Source organism: Lampetra planeri, chromosome 25 (assembly GCF_965212315.1).
Source record: "Lampetra planeri chromosome 25, kcLamPlan1.2.h2, whole genome shotgun sequence".
Lineage (NCBI taxonomy): Eukaryota > Metazoa > Chordata > Hyperoartia > Petromyzontiformes > Petromyzontidae > Lampetra > Lampetra planeri.
In genome coordinates, this window is record NC_136131.1 from 6,525,967 (window position 1) to 6,552,870 (window position 26,904).

At 53.0% G+C, this 26,904-nt stretch overlaps 2 protein-coding genes across 2 annotated transcripts; one reads left to right on the plus strand and one right to left on the minus strand.

The window, feature by feature from the left end:
* The first annotated feature begins 8,956 nt into the window (after window positions 1–8,956).
* ISCA2 (iron-sulfur cluster assembly 2) lies at window positions 8,957–13,536 on the plus strand. The gene is made up of 4 exons (XM_078606089.1): window positions 8,957–9,085; window positions 10,699–10,819; window positions 11,840–11,958; window positions 12,501–13,536. Exons 1-4 carry the CDS (start codon window positions 9,009–9,011, stop codon window positions 12,673–12,675), a joined length of 492 nt encoding a protein of 163 aa, XP_078462215.1. The 5' UTR covers window positions 8,957–9,008; the 3' UTR covers window positions 12,676–13,536.
* A 124-nt stretch (window positions 13,537–13,660) lies between these two features.
* Window positions 13,661–24,741, minus strand: GLRX5 (glutaredoxin 5). The gene is made up of 2 exons (XM_078606090.1): window positions 24,303–24,741; window positions 13,661–16,084 (listed from the first exon to the last, which is right to left on the minus strand). The coding sequence occupies exons 1-2, from the start codon at window positions 24,613–24,615 to the stop codon at window positions 15,912–15,914; spliced, it is 486 nt and encodes a 161-aa protein (XP_078462216.1). The 5' UTR covers window positions 24,616–24,741; the 3' UTR covers window positions 13,661–15,911.
* Between the last annotated feature and the right edge of the window lie 2,163 nt (window positions 24,742–26,904).

The following is a 26,904-nucleotide window of genomic DNA, read 5'->3' on the forward strand; positions in this document are numbered from 1 at the left end:
GGAGCTAATGGACGGCCCGTCGAAAGCACAATTACAGCAATACTGTCAACATGTCAACCGTAATCCCACCATCACCATCTCCCTCTCTCTCGAGAGAGAGAGAGAGACAGAGAGTGTTTACCCCATGAGAGCCTCAAGACTCTCTCTCAAGAGGGCCCTGCTACATTGCGATGTTTGGCCAATTATCTCCTTTGTAATGACGGGAGTTTTGCTTTGCGTGGAGGGAATCGGAACACCCGGAGAATCCCCACCACACGTACGATGGAGGGGATGTGATACTCAAAATGGGCCGCACAGACAGGTTCACGAACCCGCTTTCTGTACTGCCACGTGGCAGTCCGGCGAAGTTTTGGAGTTTCCACAGTCTGCATGAATGTTGAACTTCTTTCGCACCTGTGTGAGGGTTGACGGATCACACAATCTGCGTGTGATCCGCCAACCCTCACCTCGAGGATGACGGGAGGTGATTGGGGATGATATGAGGATGGCGGGGAGGTGATGGGTCGAAGGTGGTGAATAACGAACTCTGTGGGGAGGATAATAGAGGTGATGGATGCCTTTGTAAGGATAATAGGGGGGTGATGGATGAGGAAAGAGGTGATGGGGGAGGGGATGGGTGATGGGGGGGAGGTGATGGAAGGTGAGTCGTGATGAGGAAGGGTGATGGGGTGATGGAGGGTGGGTGGTGTTGGATGAGGATGGGAGAGATGGGGTGATGGGGGAGGGGATGGGTGATGGGGTGGTCTCGGACCGCGTTCCAGAGCGCGCGCGTTCCCATCACCATGGATTCCGCGAGGAAACGGATTCAAGCTGCCCCCACCCATCCACCCCCATCACCACCCACACATCCGCGCCCTCCACCCCCCATCACCACACACACCCTCCACCCCCCATCACCACACACACCATGACCCCCCATCACCACACACACACCATCACCCACACATCCGCGCCCTCCACCACCCATCACCACACACACCCGTCACCCGTCATCACCACATACACCCATCACCCCCCCATCACCACAAACACCCTTCACCCCCTATCACCACCCACACATCCGCGCCCTCCACCCCCCATCACCACACACACCATCACCCCCCATCACCACACACACCCGTCACCCGCCATCACCACACACACCCGTCACCCGCCATCACCACAAACACCCATCACCTCCCATCACCACCCACACATCCGCGCCCTCCACCCAATATCACCACACACACCATCACCACCCATCACCACACACACCCATCACCCCCCCCCATCACCACAAACACCCTTCACCCCCCATCACCACCCACACATCCGCGCCCTTCACCCCCCATCACCACACACACCCATCAGCTCCCCATCACCACCCATCACCCGCCCTCACCACCCACAAAATCGCCGACACCCCACCCAACAATCAACCCATTGCCACCATCACCACTACGACTACAATAACTACCCGAACCACTCCTAATGCAGCCGCTGCTGCCACCACTGCAACGACGACAACAACAACGACAACAACAACAACGACTGTGATCCTCTACTCCGTGCACGGAGCAGCACTGCACGCTACCGAGAGCGCTCCCAGCCTGTGGCGAGGGTCACGTGGTCGCTCTCTCCTCCTTCATGCCCGAGCAGCGAGGATGGGAATGTGAATTGGGGGGGGGGGGCAGCGGGTAAGGGATAGGGCGGGGGGGGGATGTCCCGGGGGTTCTGCTCCCAGGGGACTCCTCCTCGCACGCGAGCACCGCCCCCGACTCCCCGCTCCCTGCCCCCCAGCCTAAGACACCTTGAACCCCCAATCCACAGCCTGAATCGGCAACCCCACAAGACCTCCCCCAGACTAGAATACAGACCGCACACCACCACACACCACACCACACACCCCACACCACCACACACCACACCTCACACCACCCCACACCACCACACCACCACACACCACACCCCACACGACCACATGACCACACGACCACACAACCACACACCACACACCATACCCCACACCCTACACCACCACACCCCACACCTCACACCACCCCACATCACCCAACCACCACACACCACACCCCACACCACCACACACAACACCCCGCACCACCACACCACCACACACCACACCAACACACACCACCACACACCACACACCACACACGACACCCCACACCCTACACCACCACACCCCACACCTCACACCACCCCACCCAACCACACCACCACACCACACACCACCACACACCACACCCCACACCACCACTCCACCACACGACCACACAACCACACACCACACTACCACACACCACACACCACACCCCACACCCTACACCACCACACCCCACACCTCACACCACCCCACCCAACCACACCACCACACACCACACCACACACCACCACACACCACACCCCACACCACCACACACAACACCCCCGCACCACCACACCACCATACACCACACTCCACACGACCACACGACCACACAACCACACACCACACTACCACACACCACACACCACACCCTACACCACCGCACCCCACACCTCACACCACCCCACATCACACCCCACACCACACACCACCCCTCACACGACCACACACCACACCACTACACACCACCACACACCACACCCACACCACACCATCATATCCCACCACACACCACCACAAACCACCACACCCCACTACACACCACCACACGCCACCACACCACCTGACACCACCCAGACGCCACCAAACACCACCGCTCCATCACCACACACCACACAGGTCACAACGCGAGAGTTGCGGGATTTGAGGTGAGAGTGGGGGGTAATGGGGTCTGCGGGGGAAGAGGGGGGAGGGGACTGTTGGGGGGCAGGGGGAACTGTTGGGGGGGGGGGTCCCGCAGATGAGAGGGAGCGCGCTACGTGACGTCACCTCGTAAATCACAGCTGCATTACCCGGCCCGCTAGGAATGCGAGGCTGGAGAGATGGGAGGTGGTGTGGAGGTGGTGGTGGTGAAGGTGATGGAGGTTGTGGTGGTGAATGTGGTGTTGCATGTGGTGGAGGTGGTGGACGAGGTGATTTAGGTGGTGGTGATGATTGTGTGAGTAATGATCGTGGAGGGGGTGGTGGTGGTGGTGGTGGTAATGATTGTGGTGGTTGGCGGATTTCGATCGTATATCTATTTTTCTAACTTGTTCATGCAATGCAGTTTGCCCCATTACAAAATTAACGTAACCACGTAATTGCATGCAATTTTCATGAATTAAAGATGATCGATTCACACTCGCACGACACACGCATAATGTATCGTGAGCTTAATATATATGAATCGACTAGGCTCGATTAATAGACGAATCTTTACATGGAACGTGGTGGAGGTGATGGGAATGGGATAGCAGTGGGGGTCGCGGTTTTGGATATCGCGAGAGAGCATCGTCATCAGGAGCAGCATCAACAACAACAAAAATACAGGATGACGAAGAATTCGGTCACACGCCGTCTCGGCAGCGCTTTTGCGCCCATAAATAATCCATCGTCATCACACTCACTACATCAGCCGTCGCGCGCACACACACACACAATGACAAAGCCCCCCTTGTAGCCTTAACAGACGCTGGGGAAAGTGCTATACACGCACACTCACGCACTCTAGACACACACTCACGTACACGAGGCACACACGCGCGTGTGATAGATGAGCACCAAGAGAGCGCGGAGGAGGTTTGGGGCCCGCGTGACTCAGCCCCCCGCTCTTCGCTTCTCCACACAGCAGTCTCCAATTCATCATCATCAATGAGGCTGACAATGACGACGAGAATGGTGAAGATGTTATTTATATTATTATTGGATGGTGACGGCTTTGGGAGCTCTTAATCTAGCAGCGTCACTGATCATGACGATGACGAATAATAATGACGGATGAACCTGCACCCCATCAAAGACAAAGATCCCCCGTATAGCCTTAACAGATTGTTGGGACAAGTGCTGTTCTTAAGCACCTGTGAAGGCTGGTACGGCACACGAGGAAGTGGGTGACCAGCACCACGCCCGACCACCTTCGTTTCCTCCCCTCCTCCCACCACCACGCAGCCCTCATACACCGTCGTCTAATAGTTATACAACTACCGTGCCCATGTCCTTTATGTGCTGCTAGAGCCTCGCTAAATCTCAAGACACTTCATTCAGGATGGTCCTGTAACACTGGGACATTTGGCCGTGAATTCCATGCATGGTAGCTGGGCTCGCGACTTTGTGAGAATCCGGTCAATAGCTCTGCGCTGAAACGAACACAGATGCTGCATACAATAGGCGACGTTTCGGGCGACGGCCCTTTTTCGTGCACGAAGAGAGGATCTATCTGCTCTCTCGGGGCAGTGGCATTGACATCGCGCGCTTTCAGATGCGCTTCTGTGGCTCTTCCTTCCGATAACACATTCCTGCGGAGGGGGCTGGTAGGAACGTTGGGTTGCTCGGTCAATGGCCAGGGTCAACGGTGGCGTGGTGTATTCCGCAAATATGACCGACTGTGAGGGCGGGCACAAGCCGGCGTGAGTAGGTTAAACGTTGAGCAGCCCCTCCCCACCAAGCCCCACCCCTCCCACCCCCACCCAGCCCCACTCTCCCCACCTAGCCCCTCCCCACCCTCCCCACCCAGCCTCTCCCCACCGTCCCCACCCAGCCCCTCCCCTCCCCACCCAGCCCCTCCCTCCCCACCCAGCCCCTCCCTGCACGATGGACGGACGGACACAATCATCCCCTGTAGGCTGGTGTAACCAGGAGGTTCCTACCAGTATTAGTGAAGCCATAATCCTGGACTACGAACCCAGGCCCTCAGAGGTGCCGCCTCAGCGACTCGGAGGCCCGTCCAGGTGAGACGTGGCTCAGGTGTGACGCTGCTCGACATCCTGCCCACCCCACGATCGTGAGTTCCTCCACAGAGCCGCCCTTGTGCGATCCGCTCAACCGTTCCACTGTGAAGTGTAAATTCAATAAACAAGCGTTTTAATTAATTAATTACCCTGCATTCAGCAGAGCGCGAGCTCGACTCCCATCGACCACGTGGGCGGGCACCGGCCACACCACCAGCCCCGCGCCGGCAATACACCCGCAGCCGGGGTCATCCAAGGCGTCCCTCCCTGCGTGATGCTGCAGGGCGCTCGCTGCTCCACGCAGAAGGTCTCCTCTGGCCAATCATTCAGGACGCTGGTCCAATTCTACTCCGGTCCTCCCTACTTCATCTAACAAAACCTGCAGGGCGCTGTTATATTAGGTTCTTTACCCAATCCTATAGGGCATCCCTATACCTTGACGCTCTGTATCGGACCCTGAAGGGCGCTGGTCTATTCTGGACCATGCTACCCAATCCTACGGGGCGCTACTCCCCGAGACCATCTCTATCCAATAATGAAGGGCGCTGCACTTCCCCGACCCTCTCCACCAAATATAGGTCCTCTCTGCAGCTCTACTAAACCATGCAGGGCGCTCCCACGCCCTGACCCCAGGAAGCCGGCTTGCCAGGTTCGATTCCTCCCGAGGTACCCGAGCGGACGCATGCCTCTGGGAACGCAGCTGCGGTTGGGGATGATTAACGGCGACTCTCGCTAAAGCCATCGCTCTGGGAGACCAATCAGTGGCAGAGGGTGGAGGTAACTGCTTTAAAACAAAAATCACGGTTGCTGATCGCAAGCCCAGAGGCCCAGAACGCCACCCGGTCAGCGACGAAGAGCACTATTGAAGGTGTACTCAATCAAAGTCAATGTTTTTGGAATTGATCCCGATTTAAAGAATTTGAAGAAGCAATGGGAGGGAATTCCAGAGTGGAGCACTGCGAGGGAATCATCGACGCGGGAGGATGAATCAATGAGTGACGTTCATGGGAACAATAAGAATGGCAGTAGCGATAGAAGAGTGATAGGGATGCGACTGCCCGCCGATGAGCGAGTGACTGGAGCGAAGCGGTGCGTGCTGGGCTATGATGGAGGAATGCGGGGAGGAGGCGCCCGTTCTGGAACCCGCGTTCTTGACGCTGTGCAGCGCTCATGGAGAGACGGGTCGCAGCGAGGAGAGAGATAAGAGCACATGGAGGCGGGGTGGGGGTATTAGCCTCGGGGGTATCACCCTTTGGCGGAGATGTCGAATGTGCAGGCGGTGCAACTTCACGGGGCCTCGGGCCGGATGGATGTCCAGGCGCCGGGCTCCACAGGAGGGGTAATGAGAAGGGGCTGGGGGCATTTCAGGGCACTGGTCCCATCACTCGGAGACCCATCACTGCAATGTCCTCCGCGGGGCTCAGAACCCCCGCCCCTCCATCTGCAGTTCCTCACAGGTGTATTCAATGGTCCACTTATTGTACTGCCATCGCCTGGCCATTTGAAACCACAGCGAGGTGTTGGGGTTTGACACAAATCTTGGCGTGATCCAACAACCCTTGCTCCTCCACGGCGCCAGTGCTGCAGCTTTAGACGCTCCGAGCCGGGTGATGGGGAGTGGGGAATCTGGGGGGGCCCAAAGGGGCTGCGCCCGGCTCCTGACCCCGGGATCCGATTCCCATTTGAAACGCGGCGCAGTGACCCCGGGCTGAGACGGGGTGACCTCGTCAGTTACTGACGACGAGGAGGAGGGAGAGATGGAGAAAGGGATCATTGCCACCGGGGTTGCAGGCGATCGTGGTGGGTGGAGGACTGTGGTGGGTGGTATGTGGTGGAGTGTTGAGTGTGGGGAGCGGTTGTTGAGCGGTTGGCACGCTGCACTACAAACCCGGCCACCCGAGTTTGAATCCCGCTCACGGCCAACACCAGTGACGATTATTTAAACCGGTCATGGGCCTCGGCTAGGTCGACTCAACCTCAAATGAGTACCTGGTGCGGTGTGGAAACATCGTCACTGGGGACACATAGGCTGCCTGGCGTGGTTCTGGCCACTCACCCACCCCCTTGTGCGCCGTCCCGATCGTCACAGGTGCTCGCTAGCACCACTTGCTATAGGGTAATCTTTGTCTTTTGTTTGGAGTGTGGTAGTGCGTGTGGTGGTTGTGTTGGTGGGTGGCGGTTGAGGTGGTGGTGACGGTGGTTGTGTGGTGTCATTTAAAATTCGCGGTTGCTGAGCACATGCCCAAAAGGCCAGGCGGTGAGCAACAAGCAGCAGAGTTGTAATAGATTCAAGTTCATACGTTCCTTGAATGGAGCAAACGAAGGGTGGGAATTCCGTAGCGGAGCAGTGTGAGGGAAGAAGCAGAGAGAGACAGAGAGGAATGAAGTGATCCGCAGTGTGGACGCGTGGGCGGGTGGATGTTGTTGTTGTTGTTGTGACTTGCAGTGTTGGTGGTGGTTGAACGCAATGCGGTCAATGAGACAAAACAGTCAGTGTCTGGTAGACTGAGTCATCAACATGGGAAGAATCATCGATTGAAGTTCACAGTAACAGTAGTCGGGATAGTAGCGATAGAAGAGTGATAAGGAGGTGGACCATCAATCAACCTGCCTGGTTTACCAAGCACAGTTTGTCTATGTGTCTGCAAAGATAATTTTTACGTACGGTACGAAAGAAGTTCAACATATATAAAAATTGGGGGCATGGGCGCCCAGACCACGATAGTCACCATGGGACCGTGGTCTCCGGTTCGGTAGGGGGCGCTCGTTTCAACCGAACCTCATCGTGCTCCAAAATCACCTCGACCACCCACGACCTCCACCAGCACTTCCACCAACCAGCACTTACAACCAATAGCAACACCACGCCATTCGCCACCAAGTGGCCGTGACGTCACCACGGCGCTTGTGCCAGGCCAGGTGCACTTTGAGGCCACGTGAAGTGTCGAAGGCTCCCTGACACGAGGTGATGGGACAGACCCAGGTGCCATGGGGTTGACTGAAATGACTGGCAGCTGCACCAGCTGTGCCCCCTACTGTGCACTTCCGCCTACCACCTCCACCAGGATTCCCACCCACCACTCGCACCCACCACCTCCTCCACCAGCACTGCTGCCAGCTTATGGCTGCAAAGTTTGGTCGTACATGTTATGTATATCGTTTATTGTTAAATTTGAATCACAGTTCCTATGATCACTGTTACGTTGTTTTTATAGCTTTCTTTTGGCGATTTCGAAAACGTTTTGAATTAGCCATATTTGTTTGTTGTTGTACAGAGTTAGACTAATAACTTTAATCTAAATTGTGTTATGGTTGCTGTTGTTTGACTTGCATCCCACTGGGATTTTTGCACACAGCGTTGATATACGGTGCTTTTTCTGGAAGACTTTGCTGTTTTTTCCTGGATTTTTATGTTGCGCGTAGTCACTTTAAGATGTTTCTTGTTCATGTTTTTGTTTTGTTGCGGTTGCACCCGATTCAAGAACAGAATGGCTCACAGGGCGACACCTAATAAAACACATTCCTGCGGAGGGAGCTGGTAGGAACGTTGGGTTGCTAGGTCAATGGCCAGGGTCAAAGGCGGCGTGGTGTATTCCGCAAATATGCCCGACTGTGAGGGCGGGCACAAGCCGGCGTGAGTAGGTTAAACGTTGAGTTTTATAAGGGCACCACGGGGTGACCAGCCCCTCCCCACCCAGCCCCACCCCTCCCACCCCCACCTAGCCCCTCTCCACCCAGCTCCTCCCCACCCTCCCCACCCAGCCCCTCCCCACTCTCCCCACCCAGCCCCTCCCCACCCTCCCCTCCCCACCCAGCCCCTCTCTCCCCACCCAGCCCCTCCCCACCCTCCCCACCCTCCCCTCCCCACCCAGCCCCTCCCCACCCAGCCCCTCCCCACCCTCCCCACCCTCCCCACCCAGCCCCTCCCTCCCCACCCAGCCCCTCCCTGCACGACGGACGGACACAATAATCCCCTGTGGGCTGGTGTAACCAGGAGGTTCCTACCAGTATGAAACTGAACTGAACTTCCACCCGCCACCGCCACCACCACCACTTCCAGAAGATCGCCCCCCCCCCCACCGGTAGAGTCTACCGCGTGTTCGCTTCGTGCCGCTCCGCCTCTACTGCCGCCACCGGCAGCGGTAGACGCGGCGCAGATGGCGGTGATGGCCGTGCGAGGCGCTGGGCGGTTGCTGGGACGCGCGGTCTGGGGCCTCCACTCAAGGCCAGGCGGGTGAGGAGGCCCCACATCACCACCAACAACAACAACATCATCACTAACATCAACAACAACATCATCGCTAACATCAACAACAACATCATCGCTAACATCAACAACATCATCGCTAACATCACCAAGAACGTCACCATCATCATCACCACTAACATCACCACCATCATCACTAACATCACCAACAACATCATCATCACTAACATCGCCAACAACATCATCATCACTAACATCGCCAACAACAACATCATCACTAACATCACCAACATCGCCAACAACAATCATCATCACTAACATCACCAACACCGTCACCAACATCATCATCATCGCTTACATCACCAACGTAAACCCGGTCGCCAGCATCAGCAATTGCCATGCAGACCGTCAACAACAACATCATCCTCACCACCATCATCCTCACCACCACCATCATCATCACTCTAAAACATCATCGTGATCGCCAACAACAATCATCATCGCCGCCACCTTCGCCATGTGAGCGCGACCCCCGTGTCTCCTTGTTGTATCGCGACTGACGTGGTGGAGGTGGGGGGCTCTGGCGTGTATCCTACTCCGCCAGCCACGGAGGTCGTTTGACCATACTTCACCACTCTGGTCAGTGCGGGTTGAAGGTCGTGAGACGACGGCTGCAACCCCCTCTGGACTTGTAAAAAGCTCAACAGTTCGAGACCGGCTTCCCTTAGGGAGTTGCGTAGATTTGACTTTGGATGTCACTCGCCACTAACGTTAGCCGTGGCCGTGAATCGTCCGCCGGGTTCGTAGTACAGTGCCCTAACCGTTGCGCCACCGCTCTCCTCCACGCGTTGGGTAACGAGAGGTCTATAATATAGGTTTTTTGGGTCAGATCGCGTTATTTATAAATGTGTCGTAACCCTCCACCACCCGACACGGCCAAACAGTAAAAAATGTGTCACGTTTTTCAAAGGACACACCGGTGGGCTAATGAAGTGAATTATTTTGTCCTTTGAAGAACGTGACACATTTTTTACTGTTTGGCCGTGTCGGGTGGTGGAGGGTTACGACACATTTATAAATAACGCGATCTGACCCAAAAACCTATATTATGAATAATATTGGTCGCGAAAGCCTGCTACGTGTTAAATTAACGAGGTCTCTCTACCGTCGATTTGGAACTCGTTTAGCAATCATCAGGCGCGTACAGCGACTTCTACATCTGCCAAATCCACTGCTGGATGAGCGCCTCCCCCTGCGTCATTTGGGTTGACTTGGCCATACCTCGCCACGCTGGTCAGTGCGGATTGGTGAAGACGCGGAGCATAGAAAGTACGGTGCAACAATGGATTTTTTGCTGAGCTGCCCTCTGCTGCCCACAACGTAGCAAGGGCCGCAGCTTATCATGCCCGCCAACTCCACTTGGCACCCTCACGTGAACTGATGTCACTTGTTCTTCATCTCATGGGTGGACGTCCCCTTACCTAATCTGCCCTACGCGGTGAAGCAACTCGGGAGCTGTTTTAACAACCCAAGTCACCCCGAGCATGCGCCTGGTTTGGAGGGCGAACAGTGGTGGTGAGTTGGGGGTGGGGGGGCATTGGCGGTGAGGTATTCCTCACCCAGGGTCTCCACCTCACCAGGTGGACGGTGCGGGGCCCCGGTGAGGCAGGGAGGCCCCCGAGTCGTTCTTGTGCGGCCCAGGTCGGGGAAGACGCAGCCGACACGAGCGGTTACCTCCACATCAGCGACAGCTGCGTCAAGGTACTACCAGACCTGCGGACCCCAACTCTTGGCCGGGTTCCCAACTCCTGGCCGGGTTCCCAAATCCTGACCGGGTTCCCAAATCCTGGCCGGGTTCCCAAATCCTGGCCGGGTTCCCCTTCGAATTGTGAGCCCCGGTGGCAGCTCCCGTGATCTCTCACCATCCACACGTGGCCTGGAGTAGCGACCACCCTTCCCAATCTATGACATTTACAATTTGGGAGGGTGTGTGCGCTGTCTCGTGGGTTCACTCTCCAACACACCGGTGTGCTGAAGTAGCAACTAATTGGCACGTTTTGTGTACGTGACAGACCGTATTACTTATTGGCTGTCTGGTTTAGCGACGCATTTATATTCACGGCATCTCACCTTAAAAAACAACTTTATTATGGATATTGGGTCGCAAAAGCCGACGTGTGAAACTCACCCTCTCAGTCGTACGCATCTATTCACTAAGGGGCAGTGACGTTACCACATCGCTCGCTGGCAAGGGATCACGGGATGTCGGTCATATTGCTGGAAGATGCACCACTGTGCCAACACGTCACCACCACCGCTGAGTGGAACAGTTACACGTTCAGTAATTTCGTCAATCTTATTGTTGGGTGAGGGTCTCCTTGGTCATACTGCACCGTGCTGGTCGGACCCGGTTGAAGGTGGGGCGCATCCACGTCGGAGCATCGTGCAGTGTCAACAATGTATTTTGCTGCCCTGCCCTCTGCTGCCCTTGAAATAGCTCCACAACAGCCTACAGCAGCAGCACCTGTTTCACGTGCGGTGATTGCCGGGCCAAATTACAACCACAGAAGCATTGCGAGCTAACATTACAAATACGTTGTAATTGCAATTCATTACAGTGGACACAATTCCAATTGTAATTAAACCAACGTTTGGTTACTCACACAAGCACATCAGGCTGAGCTCTGCTTAGCATTTTGGGTAATCGTGCTTGGCGACCTGTGATTGGCCATTCTCAAATTGCACCACGCTTGTTTGTGTCCCCCCTCCCGCCCCCCATAGAGGCTGCACGTCATCGCGGACGGCGGCGAGTTCCTCCGCGTGCAGGTGGAGGGCGGAGGCTGCTCCGGGTTCCAGTACAAGTTCGTGCTGGACACGAGCATGAACGACGATGAGGACCGGTAACCCCCCCCCCACCCGGAGGAGTCCAACGTGTTTAGCTTGTTGTGTTTACTGTTGTCCTTCCCCCGCACCGCCGATTAGCACGGTTGGCTACGTGCGGCGCAAAAGAAGTTCAACACACAAACACCAACACGTGCATAAACAGCATGAACAAAATATTACAATAAACACGTACAACACAAATGCAACAATTTGTCAATGTAGCTTGGAGAATCTCGCATAAACGCAAACGCTGGTCCTCCAAAGCCCACCTGTGGTCAGTCAATTCTAGATCCCTTTAACCTCCTACCCAAATACTATTCAATTATGAAAGCACAGCAATCGTTGCCTCATACTGCGAAACCTTGCAGGATCCGCGTCTTGAGACTCGCAAGGCTGTCCTTGGTAAATAATTGTTAAACTAATAATAAACCCGAGTCCCTTACACCCCATCTGGTGTTTAACCCGAGGCTGTAAACCGCAGACCCTACAACTCAGACTGATTACCCCTTCTGCTGCTGCATAGTCACACGCATCTGCGTACGCACGTGTGTGCCTGCAGCCTGTTTGAGCGCAATGGCGCGCGTGTGGTTGCCGACCGCGAGTCCCTGGAGCTACTCAAGGGCGCCACCATAGACTTCAGCGAGGAGCTCATCCGCTCCACCTTCCGCATCGTGGGGAATCCACAGGCCGACCACGGCTGCTCCTGCGGGACCTCCTTCTCCATCAAGACGTGAAGACACCACCCCCCCCTCCCTCACCTTCCCCCCTCCCTCACCTTCCCCCCTCCCTCACCTTCCCCCCTCCCTCACCTTCCCCCCTCCCTCACCTTCCCCCCTCCCTCACCTTCCCCCCTCCCTCACCTTCCCCCCTCCCTCACCTTCCCCCCTCCCTCACCTTCCGGATAAACGCAATTTTCTGAGCCACTCGAGGGTCAAAGCCCCAGAGATCCAGACCGGGTGTGCGATCGCCATCGCCTTGTGAAATCGTGCCACTGCCGGACCCTCGCCTGTGCTCTTGCCATTTTTCTGGCTCTTGCGTAAGCTGCGTTTGTCAAGAGGAATGCAGCTCCTATTCTGCGTGTATTATTTATAGCGGGCACTATTTAAGTGTGTAATTTTGTTCTTGTGGCTTTCACATAGGTCATATTTTGCAGGCGCACGTCACCGAAAGTCGTTTGGAGGTTGTGATCCGTACAACGATCCTCGCACATGCCGATGCCAGCAGTGGCTGTGTGAGAGGCAAGGCTGGGAACCAAACTCTCGTCAGGCCAGAGTTGTAGTCCTGTGGACAGTTGCAGAAATGTCCCCTCGGTCCACAATGACTTACATTGCAAACTGGCAAAAAAACCCTAAGATTTCATGCAACAGACCACAAGCCCAGTTCCGCTGGGTGGCGCTGTGTCGATGCAGGTGTCAACATTTGGAGATGCATTTGTAGAAAGTGAGCAGATTGTTTATTGACCAGTGTAAGTGATGTTCAGCATGCATGCTTGCACTTATGTAAAGTGGTGAAGCGAATTCATCATGTTGTATTCACATGGTGGACGGCTGTTTTTGTTGTTCAGCTGTGAAATAAACTGAGTGATGCAAAGCTTACATCTAATTGTGATGTGATGGGAACTAAAACAAACTAAACGGAACATTTGTATTTTCCTAAATGACACCAGGGTAACGTTCCTCATTAGAAAAACAATAAGTTATTGACAGCACACACTTCCTCTCGGAAACATTTCTCATCAGGTGTATTCAAAAATAATCATTCCAGTGGCGTAAAACATGAACATGACCTGCGTTCGTAACAAATCTGTCCGAGCAGACAAATGTCTGCTGCGGAGCTCCGTCGTGCAAGGCCATGCTGGCCAAAGCCATCGACGAGGCTTTACACTGTGTATCCACTTGAGGGGTCAGGTCACACGCAAAGCTCTCAGCGCCGAGGGGGACCACTGCCCCAAGCAGATCAAGTCGATGTAAGCTCGGCCGCACAGAGGGCCTGCACCGCTTGCCCTGCTGGGGCTAGTTTAATTTCAAAAAGTTCCCCCCCGGGCAAACAATGTCTCGAGTGTACCAAGCACTATGTTCCATGGGTCGCAGGTATCGAGGACTCTGAAAAGCTTTCTGCCAGGGCCCCAAGTGTCATACTGGTACTCGACAGATCCTCTGCCGGTGTGTCGGAATCAGGAAGTGGTGTTGCCCTGTGCTACGATGCAAGGCGATTAGAATCTGGTTCGGACCAGATCATGAGCATGGTGCAACGTCTCAGAATTTCACCCCCTAGTGCCCCCACTGCTCTGCGTTGACCGTTGATGCCTTCAACAGACGCGTGCGATGTGCACACAGCGTCTACTGCGTAGGGTGGTTTTTTTTTTTGTGGGGCACGCTGCATAGCTCTCCGATGTGTTCGAGTTGCACTGCCACGGTGCCCCAAATGGAGCGGAGATTCCCAGCGCCACGGCGACTGCGTCCAGAGAACGCCGCTTACAAAAACGAGGACATTGCAAGCGCAGCTGGGCCGTCGAGGTCATCACAAGTTGGAGAAAAAAGGAAGACGGACTGACCGTTTTTGTTTATGCCAGCAGGGAGCAAAAGCAAAAATATTAAGAACGTTGAACATTTACAGGGCCGAGTAGCTATTAGTCCAAGGCAATGCAAGGAGTCGTCACGAATGAGCGTCCCCTGGCGTCGTCGCGACCGGTCGGCCGGTTCACAACATCAGAGCGTGCGCGCTCGGATGTTGTGAACCGGATTACGACCGTGCTTGCCGTGCAAGCAGGGGATAGGGGAGAGTCGCCGCTGGTACATTCCGGTTAAAGCATTTACGCACAGCCAAGTCATTCCACGTATCCCAATCGTGGAGACAAATACACTCGCATTGGGGAAAGAAAAAAACAAACTCGCACTGAGTTCTCACACGATTAAGCTCCTGTTTAAGGTTTATATACAGCTATATCAGCCTGATACAGGGAAGGAATTAGTGGTGGGGGCACACACTGTACATGACTTAGCATAATTATTAGGGGGCAGACTTCACGATCGGGCTGCCCCGGTGACGTGGAGTTTGGTTGTCGCTAGGGTAGCTGGGCGCCGCGTGGGAATCCGTGTCCATGTGATTTAAAACCAGCCCTCTCCCTGTTAATAATCCCAACACAACCCCCACATCCCCTCCCAAAGTGGAAAAACTCAACTTCTATCCGAGATTCAAAGCCAGTTAAATAATCTCCACCCGCTGTTGCTGGTGTCCAAGGGTTAAATGTGAGACAAGCCCGTGTGTTCGTACGATCCATCGCCCCTGTTTCCGAGCACAAATACCTACCCTGCACAAGCCAATATGCTCGCTTACACACTCGCCGTCCGCATGGCGTAACTTTGTATAAAGTGGCAAGAGGCATCGACCGATGACTTCATCTGTAATGATGTGCCTACCAGTGGCGTGGGCGTTCAGGTGTGCGTTGGGTGGGTGCGTGCATGATACATTTTACGCGCAACAACGCATCGATTAGAAATAAAAAAAAAATCAACTCTTACGCTCGCGATCCATGCGTAGAAGAATCGTGCGTGTAACAGTCGATCGCATCTCTGGTCGGTTCCTATTGTTAATGGGTTCACGCGACTCCTGCAGACAGCTCTATTCGGGGTTGGTTTCAAAAAGAAACCAACCCCGAATAGAGTTCATATCCCAGATCGTAACAATTTGCCGAATGTCTGAGGGGGCCGAATCTTACCATGCTGGCCGCGCAAGCACGTGCGTGTACATGTGAACGTGCGCGCATATGTGCATGGCCCCAACAATGCTACAGGGGGTTCTGTCTGGAGGTGTGCTGCGTACGTGTATGTGTGCGCGTATGCAAGTACACGCTTAAATCTGTGCGTGCACATGCTCGTGTGTGCGTGCGTGTATATAAGTGCATGTGTGTGTGTGTGCCTGCGTGCGCGTGTTCATGCGTGTGCGCTTGCGCCCCCCCCCTCCACGCGCGCTACTTCTTGGCCTCCCCCTCATCGAGCAGTGCCGATTGGATGCCGATCTTCTTGAGCTCCTCCACCAGGTCCCCGTTCTGATGCATCTGCAGCAGGATGTCGCAGCCGCCCACAAACTCCCCGTTGAAGAACACCTGCGGGATGGTGGGCCAGTTGGTGTACTCTTTGATGCCTGCGGGGTGCAACGGAGGAACAGTGGCAGAGTCAGTTAGTCTTCAGGCATTGTCAATCCACTGCTGGATGAAGGCCTCTCATAACAGCCGCCCCCTCTCCCACTCCGGTAATAATCAGCAGAGCACCTGCACACGAGATTATTGCTGCCGTTGCTGCTGCGTCAATGCAATTTGTGCCGTGGCTTATCGCGTTTCAGCCTCACAGCAGCCCTACACACGAATCCAAAAATATCACATCTGGTAACCCATCAGCATTTGTTTAGCAAGCCTGACTGCTGATGAGATCCAGAAGGTTGAAACCAGTCCAGGACTTTGGAGTGCTTAAACGGATGCCGCTGGATCATATTTGTATGCAGAGTCAAAGGTTTGTTTTCATTGTACGCAGAAGGGAGTTGCTCTCAAACGTGCTTTTAACAACAGACAGTGAGGTGTGACCGTTGCTGATCACCAGCTGAGAGACTAACACCGTCTCGGGGGAGACCTGGAACGAATGTGCAATCAATAATATTTACTAGAAAACGGGTGGAAAGAGGTGATCAAGCATGCAGGTTTAGTTCAGAGTATTTAAAACTCACAGCAGCATTGCAACATCTGGATTGTAAAACGTTAAAGTGGAATAAAAGAAAAATAGTTTGTGCGAGTGTATAAGTGCGTGTATGTGTGCGTAATTACCCGTGTGTTTAATAACACGTTACACAATTTGGATTTAAAGAGCATATAAATGCAACCGCACTCCAAAATGGATTTTAAAAGTCCAAATTGCTTCCCACTCAACCGAAGGATGCTCATCATCTCCTGTTCACAGCTCTGAAACAGTGCTGGAAATTCCACATTTCGACAATCGTAGCCAGTCCATCTTCAGGACAACCAATATTTATATCTTCCCATAAGGCAAAAACTCAATCCGTCGACCCTGGGACGTACGCAATCCTCAACCAACCCCTGCCCGGAATGTGAACCCGCACTCTTGCGACTGCGAGCCAGGCACCCTAACCCACTGCGCCACCCATGCCAGATCGTGTTTCTGTGTGCGAGACATTTTTAAAAATCACTTAAGCGCCATCGCGGCCGCCACCCCAGCCCTCGCTGGGGTCTGACCGGGGCCATGAGCAGCACGCACCGGGATGAGCTCATGCCCACGTGTCGCGGTTTCAATTCCAAACGCCCGACGGCACTTAGCCTGGGAGTTTGGCCCTCCACACCCCCCCCCGGCCAACGATTATTAATGCTCGGACCGGCAGGAATGGCTGCATGCCGGAAACCTGGTCGTGTGACAAACGAGCGGAGCCGGTCGCCTTCTCCGGCCAACGCTCTCCGCACGCGAAGTGTGACAAGTTTCACGTGGACACAGGCTACCGTGAGAGATGGAAATGGCTTGGGGCCGATGGGGGGGGGGGCCTTTATCCAGCAGCGGATTGACTATGGCTGATGATGATGATGATGGCTGCAGTAATGATAAACGAGCAATTTCTCTCCTCCTTCCCCCCACTGCTCATTCCAGGTGTTGTATCGTGTTGCTAAAGAAGCATCATCATCAGCCATGATCCATCCACTGTTTGATGAAGGCTTACAAGCCATCGTCATCGCTCATGGGCCTGCGAATAAACAGTCTGACAAGCACTTGCATGCGAGCCAATTTCACCGCTCCATCTCTGCACTGGATGTGCTCTTGGGGGTGTGTGGCCCCTTTTTCCCTGCGTTTTCGGGTTGTACATTGCATTGTTCGGCAAGACGTCCAACATTTCACTGCATGTGCTGGGACATTTAGTTCCCGAATAAACTCACAGCATATAAAGCAAAGCGGCGGACATCATGCCAAACAAAACGCGGTCGAACCCAAAAATACATTGCAGAGGAACACAGCACAACCACAAAAACCTGCGTACTCGTATCCCCTCCCTTGGCTGCCACTGTCATTCGTCTCGACCGCTGGCGGTGTCATCCCGTCTCGTGACGGCGCTCACGAGCACGGAGCTGTGCTCATCGGTACCGGTGGATTATGCGATGACGGAGGCATAACCCACGCATTTTAAAAGGTTATCACAAAATGTTATATTCTTTGCCATGTTTGATAATGTGCGAACGTAAAAAAAAAGTACTATAATAATCTACAGCCCTTTACCAATCCACAGCTGGATGAAGGCCTCCCCATGTCGTCTGAGTCATGGGGATTGTTTGACCATACTTTACCACGCTTTGGAGGTGAAATATTTGACCCGGTCCCACACAACTCTAAACGCGATTCCAAAACAGTTTCCTTGCTCAATCAAAGTGTTGGGTGGTGTTCACCTCCTGTTCAGACCCCTGAGCAATGAGGAAATTCCACAATGCTATGGCAGGAGGCGGTCCATACAGAAAACAACCCCTGTTAATGTCCTGCTCGGGGTAATGCATTCGCTTCATGGCACGACCTACCGAAGGCTAGGAAAGTGAACACGTACAGTACAACCTGCACAGGGGGTGGGTATATTCTCACCGAGATGCAAACATAATTAAATTACGCTTCGTTTCGAGGATCAGGTATTTTCTTCGAGGTGTGAAAAACCAACCGCTTCTCCCCGAAGCAAAACCGCAACTTGAGAAACCAGTCCCCCGCTCTCACGTCGTCAGACTCGCATGCGATTGCGGCTGGAGACGTTGCACTACATTCCCGCGCACGCAACGTCCACCAATAAAAACGATTAAATGCACAAAAAGAGAATCGGAGCGGCGGGACAGTGGTTGCGCACTCTCGGCCATGGCTAACAGCAGTGGCGAGAGACGTCTCAAACGGATCTGGGCCACCCCCCGCTTCCAAACATGACCGGCATGGTGGAGTATGATAAAAACAACCCCCATGACTGACGCAGCGTGAGAAGGCCTTTCATCCAGCAGTGGATTGATAACAGAGCTGTACATTTACACTCTCGTGAAGGTCACCGACTGGCATTCCATGGCAGTGATGGAGTGATGATGAGATCAGTTCACGCGAAAAAGTGAGGTGGATGGTAGCAGTACTGGACCGTGTGAATAGGCGACGCCGTGGAAAGGCCTTTATTCAGCAGTGGATAAACCGCGGCTGCCAATGATGACTATATTATCTGGATTACGAGAGACATTTGCCTCTGTATTTTAAAGCAAAAGTTGGGGGCACGCCTTATAATCCAGTAGCTATGTGTGTGCGCGACCAGATTGGTATTGTTTCATTGAAAACTGGACACAAGCTTAGGGTGCGTCTCACTTTTCAGAGCACCTTAGAATCCGGAAAACACGGTAAATGTGATACAATGGCATGGGAAGCCCTTCCCTCAATAGTGCATAGATCGTGGCCGACGATGACAATTATCTACCCCCCCTAAAGCGGAAGGCACATCACGGTGCTCAGGCGACGAATACCCTCGCCTGCCATATGCTCAGCCACTAATGGGAGGGAGCAGCTGCGGTGGGCAGTATCGAGTAGCCATCATTATCAGTTATCGGTAAATGCGCGAGCGGGGTGCTGGGAGCCAGCCACGTGTCGCAAACGGCGGGGGTCGGTCGTCCCCAGGGAGGACTTCGAGATTCGTGCCGTGCGCTCGTTCGTTGTGAAAGGCGCGTGCCGAGTTGTGACATCTGGCCGAGCCGGCTCTCGGAAACTGATGTCCTCCCTCCTCCGGACTGCGCAGCGCCACGGTCGCAAATGCTGCTACTTCAGCACTCACACACTCGGGTGGGGGGGGGGCGTCCAGGTTAGGTTTGGACACCACTCGCCACTAGGGTCGCCACCTTCGAATTGTGTGTGTATATATATAAAAAAAATGCAGGATATTTTTTCATTACTTTTGTTCATCAAACCAACTAAGTCGTATCAATGACGACCACTCGTGGGCACAGGTCCGCGCATGGGCAGTAAGAGGAATTCCTCTTAATACCATCAACAACATCAAATGTGACATCAACAAATAATGAGAAGAAATACGGATGTCTCATAAAAGCAGAAGACACAAATACAAGCCAATGCATGGTCTTGGGTGATGCAATATTTGTACTTTTACATAACGGCCACAAACTGGAACTGTCAATGTCCTGGGAAGACTTACAGGCTTTCAAGGACAGTGGCTACCTCCTCAAACACTTCTGGGGAAACCTGGACAGGTGGCAACCCTATTCGCCACTCATGTTTGCCATGGCTTGAGAATTGAACCCAGTCTTGATTTGAAGCTTTCGTGGCTGCAGGAATCCATACTCTTTGGTTCTTTCGGTAAAGTCACGTAGGTAGAAAAATTAAAGAAAAAATAATATAATATATATAATAGTGCCTGAAGACAACCGCTTGTGTTGCGATCGAAACGTCGTGATATATTATTTTTTATTTTATTTTTCTACCTACGTGACTACCGAAAAAACCAAAGAGTATCGTTGAACTCAGGTTGCAGGGATTCAATGGGGATGTGACCTACACACTGCAGCGCTGCTAAACCCCCCAAAGGTGGGCGGTGTAGAGAGTCTACCCCCCACCCCCATTACGATTTTCACATTATGTAAAGTCATTACATAACAGTTCGTCATTGCTCATATCGTACACCACTTGTTGTAAGCAGAGTTGTAATGCATCCGTGTGATATATCAAAGATTATAATTGGTGTGTGGTTAAGGTGAGCATATTATTTGGTGTATCATTATTGCGAACATAATTGGCAATTATCCGATGCAGTTCTGGGCCTCGGCTATAAATGATTATATGGAGTGAAGTGTGACCATCAGCACCGGGTAGACAAATGCAGAGGGGTGTGCCATTCCGGCGGCTTTCAAAAGCGCTCGCTACCAGCAGCTGCCCCAACAGTTTATATGGCTAATGGGCACTCATTGTGTTTGCGTAACTATATATAGCCTCGCGCCAAAGGAATCCTCACGTGTCCATGCCACAATTATACTCATCCTGCAGCAGATATTATTAGAGTACTGTTCGTCATCACTGACGGTAAACGGTGAAAAGCCTGTGTTGTCTCGGCAAATGAACGGGGAGGTCATGGCAGACCCGAGTCACCCAACCGCAAACAGCAGCTCACGGGGCAGCGTCAGGCTACTGTGCGCTAAAGCTACGGCAGCATACACAGCAGGTCTTAGTCAGCTGTTGCACGGCACGGCTGGACGGGCGAGGACGGGCTAGGAGCTGGCCGCAGCAGGCCAGAACAAAGGATGGCAAAGTGCGTTTCACAATCCACTCACACAAGCGGACGCGATAGACCACGACATTATTTTGTTGCGGATAATTTCATAGCGCGTTTGTGGCTAAAATACTATTATTTTTCTTTAAATGGCCACCAACAGTCCGTCTCTGTGGACAAATAGTTTTAGGCAATCGGCCTATGAGCCTTCTTGAGCAACATTTTGGGCAGCAGCGAACGGTTTTAAGTTCTGTCGGTCTCATCAGCAGGGTGCGGAGCTGTTGCAACAACTGCTGCTGGCTCGTCTCATATTGGTAAGAGCCATTAGAACCCTCTAGGAATTACATAGGTTCCATTAAAAACACAAAAAACTAAATAAACACCTGCTTCACAAATTAATACGACGCACGAGTTTTCACGCTTATAAATTATAACCTATCTCAATCAAAGAGGGGCCATTTATTTTGTTTACGTACGTTTGCTCAGAAACCGAGGGGGGGTTGGTACCAAGGCTGATCTTGAGAAGATCCCATGCCGCGTGTTGGTTATTTTTGTATCGTGTGCCAGGTTCAAAAGGAACGGGGTCATCACAACCTCCACCGAGCTGCGGCCATTGCAACATTACCGCGCAGAAAATGACCACGCGCCACTAAACACAAACAATTACGTACTCTTTGGTTCTTTCGGTAAAGTCACGTAGGTAGAAAATAAAATCAATCACGACGTTTCGGGCGCAACAAAAGTGTCCACCTGATGATGATGGACGCTTGTGTTGTGCCCGAAACGTCGTGATTTATTATATTTTATACCTACGTGACTTTACCGAAAGAACCAAAGAGTATGGATTCCTGCAGTCACGAAAGCTTCGAATCAAGAACAAACAATTACGCTTCGCTGTGGAGAATGATGGCAGTAAAATAAATAAGGCCTCCCCTCCAATATTTGTCTCTGTAGACAATATAAAACCGAGGTGTGGTGCTCCCAAATAAGGGAAGGAGAGGCTTAGCGCAGCTTCTTGCACTACTTAAGGTCGCAAACCAAGAGACAGCCAACTCAACCAACACCACAATGCTTGCTTGACTGCCAATCCACTGCTGCACGCCGTGTCGGCCCACGGCGGTTGTTTGTGTCATACTTCACCACGTTGGCCAGTGCGGGTTGCAGGGGTCGCCTCCAACCAGTTCTGATATTGATCACCACCGAGTACAGTTTGTGTTTTTCAGCCGGCTGGCCCTCTTCATGATCACGTTAACGTAACCCGTCACATTTTTCGATTTAAAGCTTTCGTGACTGCAGGGATTCATCTTCTTGGTTCTTTCGGTAAAGTCACGTAGAAGGGAAATAATAAAATAATAAAAATAATACATAATAAAATAATTCTCACGACGTTTCATTCAGACACTGTCTTTCCGACAGACCTGTTCTTCACCTGAGGACGGCTGCTTGCGTTGTGGCCGAAACGTCGTGAGAATTATTTTATTATGTTTTATTTTTATTATTTCCCTTCTACGTGACTTTACCGAAAAAACCAAGAAGATGTTGATGGGCACTTCCACAACCCGGAGTTCACGCTCCGAGATATATCGTCCCGCTCTCACCCGGCTGGCAGAAGCAAGGCGGTCAAGTAGCGAGCCCTCACGACCCGAACAGGCGTGTGGGGAAGGGGGGCTAATGCAGCAGTGGAAAGACCATGGTTGCTGCCGGTGGTGACGAACGTGTTCGCTTTGTCCCCTTAAGCGTTGCGGTGGCGTCTTATAACACTGTAACAAAAACATTGTTCCTCGGTAGTAAGTGTTATTTCCTAATTGCTTATGCCTCAAAAGTACAGAAAATGGTTATTATTCCCCACAAACTTTGCTGTTGTGACAAAGACACAAAAGCAAAATTAATAATCCACTCCATTAATAACACTGTGTAACATTTTTTTTTTGTCCCTGGGTAGTAAGTGTTAATTCCTAACTGCTTATGCCTCAAACGTACAGAAAAATGGCTATTATTCCACACAAACTTTGCTGTTGTGATCAGGACATTGATATTTAGAAATTTACCTATTTTCAATGAGAACACGTGGTGTGCATTTGTGTCTTTCGTTCACATAAAGTCCTGGTCACAACAACAAAGTTTGTGGGGAATAACCATTCTCTATACTTCTTAGGCATAAGCAATAAAACAATAACACTAGGTACCCAGGAACAAAAATTGTGTTTCTAGTGTACATGATCCGGTAAATGTGACCAGAATTGTATAACTTTATTGACACCGCCGGGCAGGAGCTTGGGGTGTGCGTCTAACTTTCCAGAGCGTCTTACGATCCGGAGGACACGACAACTGTGACACAATTACGCTTAAACACAGCACACAAAGGCCTCCGTCCTCATCAACACCGCCACGACCTTGATGACATGAGGCTCCACGCCTCGGCCCAGACACTGCAATAACTCCCACCCAGCTCGTGCGACAACAACCACAACAACAACCAGACACACGCACACAGTATCACGGATTACAATAACCACACTAAACGGGAGACTCGCCTCTCAAAACACACCGACATGTCTACCGGCCATTAACACGAGTCAGCCCGACGAGAGGCCGTGGTACTAGCGCCACTAGCCGGGATCGCGCGCCCATACCCCGGCAAGACGAGTAGGCCGCAAGCGGGTCGGGTCCCCGGGTCCACCAGACTCTGAGACTTGGGGGATTCCCAAATCCCAAAATCCATGCGGACCTTGGGACTCCTCCGTAGTTCCCTTATCCTCCCCGTATGCCAATGACCCCCACCCCTCCCCCCAAATACTCAAATACCCCTGATACATCCGAAAACTCCCAAATCGATGTTCTCACAAATTACCCAGCCCCCCTTTATCCCCCAACCCCCATGTACCTACCCCACCACTTTACTTCGAAACCAAAAAGAAACCCCGGTACCCCAATAAGGGCTTCGCCTGGACCCTGCAACAGGTCCCAGTAGTCCCAACAGGTTACAGACTTCTCCGTACCCTATACCCCCAGTACTCCACGGAACTCTAAACCCCCGAGTCCCCGGGACCCCTCGATAAGCCCTCCCCAGGTCTCCCTCGCCGTGCCGCACCTTGCCGCAGGCCCTCGTCGTCCAGCACGTTGAAGGAGGTGTACCCCTCCACGCCGTGCATGCGCAGGATCTGCACCACGGCGTTGGAGAATCCGCACATGGGCTGCGAGGGGACCCCCTTCATGAACACCACCACGCGGTCCTGGGTCAGCAGCCCCGCGATGCGGTCCCGGGTCCCCGCGTCGGCGGCCGAGCTCAGGGCCCGAGGACCCGCGGAAGAGAATGAGGAGGAGGAGAGGAGGGACGAAGAGGTCCTGGCACCTCCGCGAAGCAGCAGGAGGCCACGGGCCGCGCTCAGCATCATAGCGTTCATCTTCCCCAGCACAAACTCAAGGAGTGAGCCCCAGAGCAGGAGGAGCAACCCGGAGGGAGGGATTCGGAGCCTGGAGTGGAGAAACTAAAAGCAGGAGCTCGGAATCCGGAGCCTGGAGTGAATAGAAAGGCACTCGGAGAGCTGAATTTGTAGCATTGGGTGAAGTAAAACCCGGAGCCCGGAGTTCAGAGTATGGAGTACATGGAGCCTTGAGTGCGGAGAACGGAGCTCGGATTCGGGTATTTGGAACATGGGGTCTGAAGATTTGAATCCGAGTTAGGAAGCCTGGAACTTGGAATTTAGAATATTATGGTGAAGAAACCCAACCCTGGAGCGTGCTGTTTGTTTCCAGCCTGGAGTGGAGAACACGAAACCTGGAGCCTGGAATTTTGTATCTGGATCCAGAGGTCCGCTGCCTAATAATGGAGTATAGAAATTGGTGCCTGGAGTCAAGACCCACAGCCCGCATCAGAGAAAGTAGTGCATGGAGTTTGGTGTTAGGAACCCGGAATCTGGAGCGTGGGTAGTGAACTTTTAATCCGTGGCGAGGTAAATTGTTACCCCGAACGTGGAGCCTGGAATCAAGTGTCCAAAACCCGGACCGGGTTTGTAGCCAAAAGTCAGGAGCCTGGAATCCCAGAGTATGGAACCAGCAGAATGGGACTTTGAGTGCTCATTCTATAATTAATCTGGAGCCCGGGCATAGAGCCTGAAGTTATAATGGTTAATGTAGGGCTCCCACCGGTAAGTGACTCCAGCACCGGCTCCATGGACACAGTGTCACGGGTGGGGAAGGGGGTCACATTGACCTCCCACCACGATTCCTGAATACCATCACGTTTGCTATATCCTGTATGACAACCACTGCCAACTTCCCACAAGGTGGTAGTGATTTTTTTAGCCACTGAGAGATTATTATTGATGGGTATGGAAGACTAAGTCGACTATCATTTGAACTCTGGAGCTTTCATAAAGTTGTACCACAGGTGGTAAGGCTTTCATAATATAATATATTGTAATTAAATTAAATTATAACAATGCACATGTACTGCATGTTGTACTTATTTCGCAACGTACGTAGCCAACCGTGCCAATCGGAGGCGTCAATCCACTGCTGGATGAAGGCCTCCGCATGCCGTGTTGGTAATGGGTGTTACTTGACCACGCCTTGTCAGTGTGGATTGGCGAATGGTTGAGGGGGAGAGAGCCAGGACCGGTACAGATATCACTCGCCACTGATGTTAGCCGTGGGTAGGAATCTAACCCAGGTTGCCGGGTTTGTAGCATAGTGCGCTAACCACACCGCCACCGCTCGCAAACACGCGAACAGACCACGCCACTTGGTCACGATGCATTCCAGACAGCCCAGTTGTGAATGCAGCGACCTCTAGTGGCTGGGAGGGGGTCACGGTGAGGCCCATTACATACGACCCACACGAATAGAAATCCATCGGTTCATATGAAACTCAACTATTTTATTATTTATCAGGTAAAGCCCACTTGAGCTACATTAACTCGTTTTCGCAGGCGACCCGGCCACACACGAAAGCCGATCGAAGTGGCTTATATCATCACATGTGGGAATGTACAGTTTCAGCCGAATAATAGTAACGCGTGTTTCTGAACATGGAGGGCAAAACCGGCGGGGACCGGAGAACAATCCACGTGACCAGCACGAGGAGCGAGACCACGCGGACTCTAAATAGACAACACGCTTCGTCAAGGTCCCCAATCGAACCCGCTACCCTGCGTACCATCTCCTCGCACCGTCTCCTCGCCACCTCAGCGCCCCATCAACGATTATCAGGGCGGATCGCTTAGGTCGAGCGTGAATATTCATCGATTTATCGACGCTTGGTCACACATACACGCAGCTGTGCTCATCACAGACCCTCGATCCCCGATCGCGCAGTCGCGACCGCGTGCACGCGCATCGCGCTCCGAGACATCACGAAACAATCGGTGCAGACAGGCGCTTGGGTCTCGGCGCGACTCTAATATATGACATTAGCCATGGTGAATACACTGCTGGATGAAGGGCTCTCCCCAAGCCTTCGCCATCTCTCACGATCCTGCGATGCAACGGTCCGCGCAGCAGCACCTGCACACCGCGAGCTGATTTCTATCGCTCCATCTCCGCGTTGGATGTCGTCCAGAAACCCATTCCACTCCGTCATTGTTAATATCCGCTCGCATATCGCTCCTCAATCCAGCGCAACCCGCGCCCACTCATTCCCCCTGCTCCTTTGCAACCCCCCGCCCCCCGCACGTGAGCGGGGGGGGGTTGTG

What these genes read in the sequence shown, in the direction of transcription:
- ISCA2 (XM_078606089.1), top strand. Translation starts at nt 9,009, where the DNA reads ATGGCGGTGATGGCCGTGCGAGGCGCTGGGCGGTTGCTGGGACGCGCG. An exon ending in CTCCACTCAAGGCCAGGCGG is followed by an intron (nt 9,086 to 10,698) that starts GTGAGGAGGCCC and finishes CCACCTCACCAG; the next exon opens with GTGGACGGTGCGGGGCCCCG. An exon ending in TCAGCGACAGCTGCGTCAAG is followed by an intron (nt 10,820 to 11,839) that starts GTACTACCAGAC and finishes CGCCCCCCATAG; the next exon opens with AGGCTGCACGTCATCGCGGA.
- GLRX5 (XM_078606090.1), bottom strand. Translation starts at nt 24,615, where the DNA reads ATGAACGCTATGATGCTGAGCGCGGCCCGTGGCCTCCTGCTGCTTCGC. An exon ending in CGACGAGGGCCTGCGGCAAG is followed by an intron (nt 16,085 to 24,302) that starts GTGCGGCACGGC and finishes TGCACCCCGCAG; the next exon opens with GCATCAAAGAGTACACCAAC.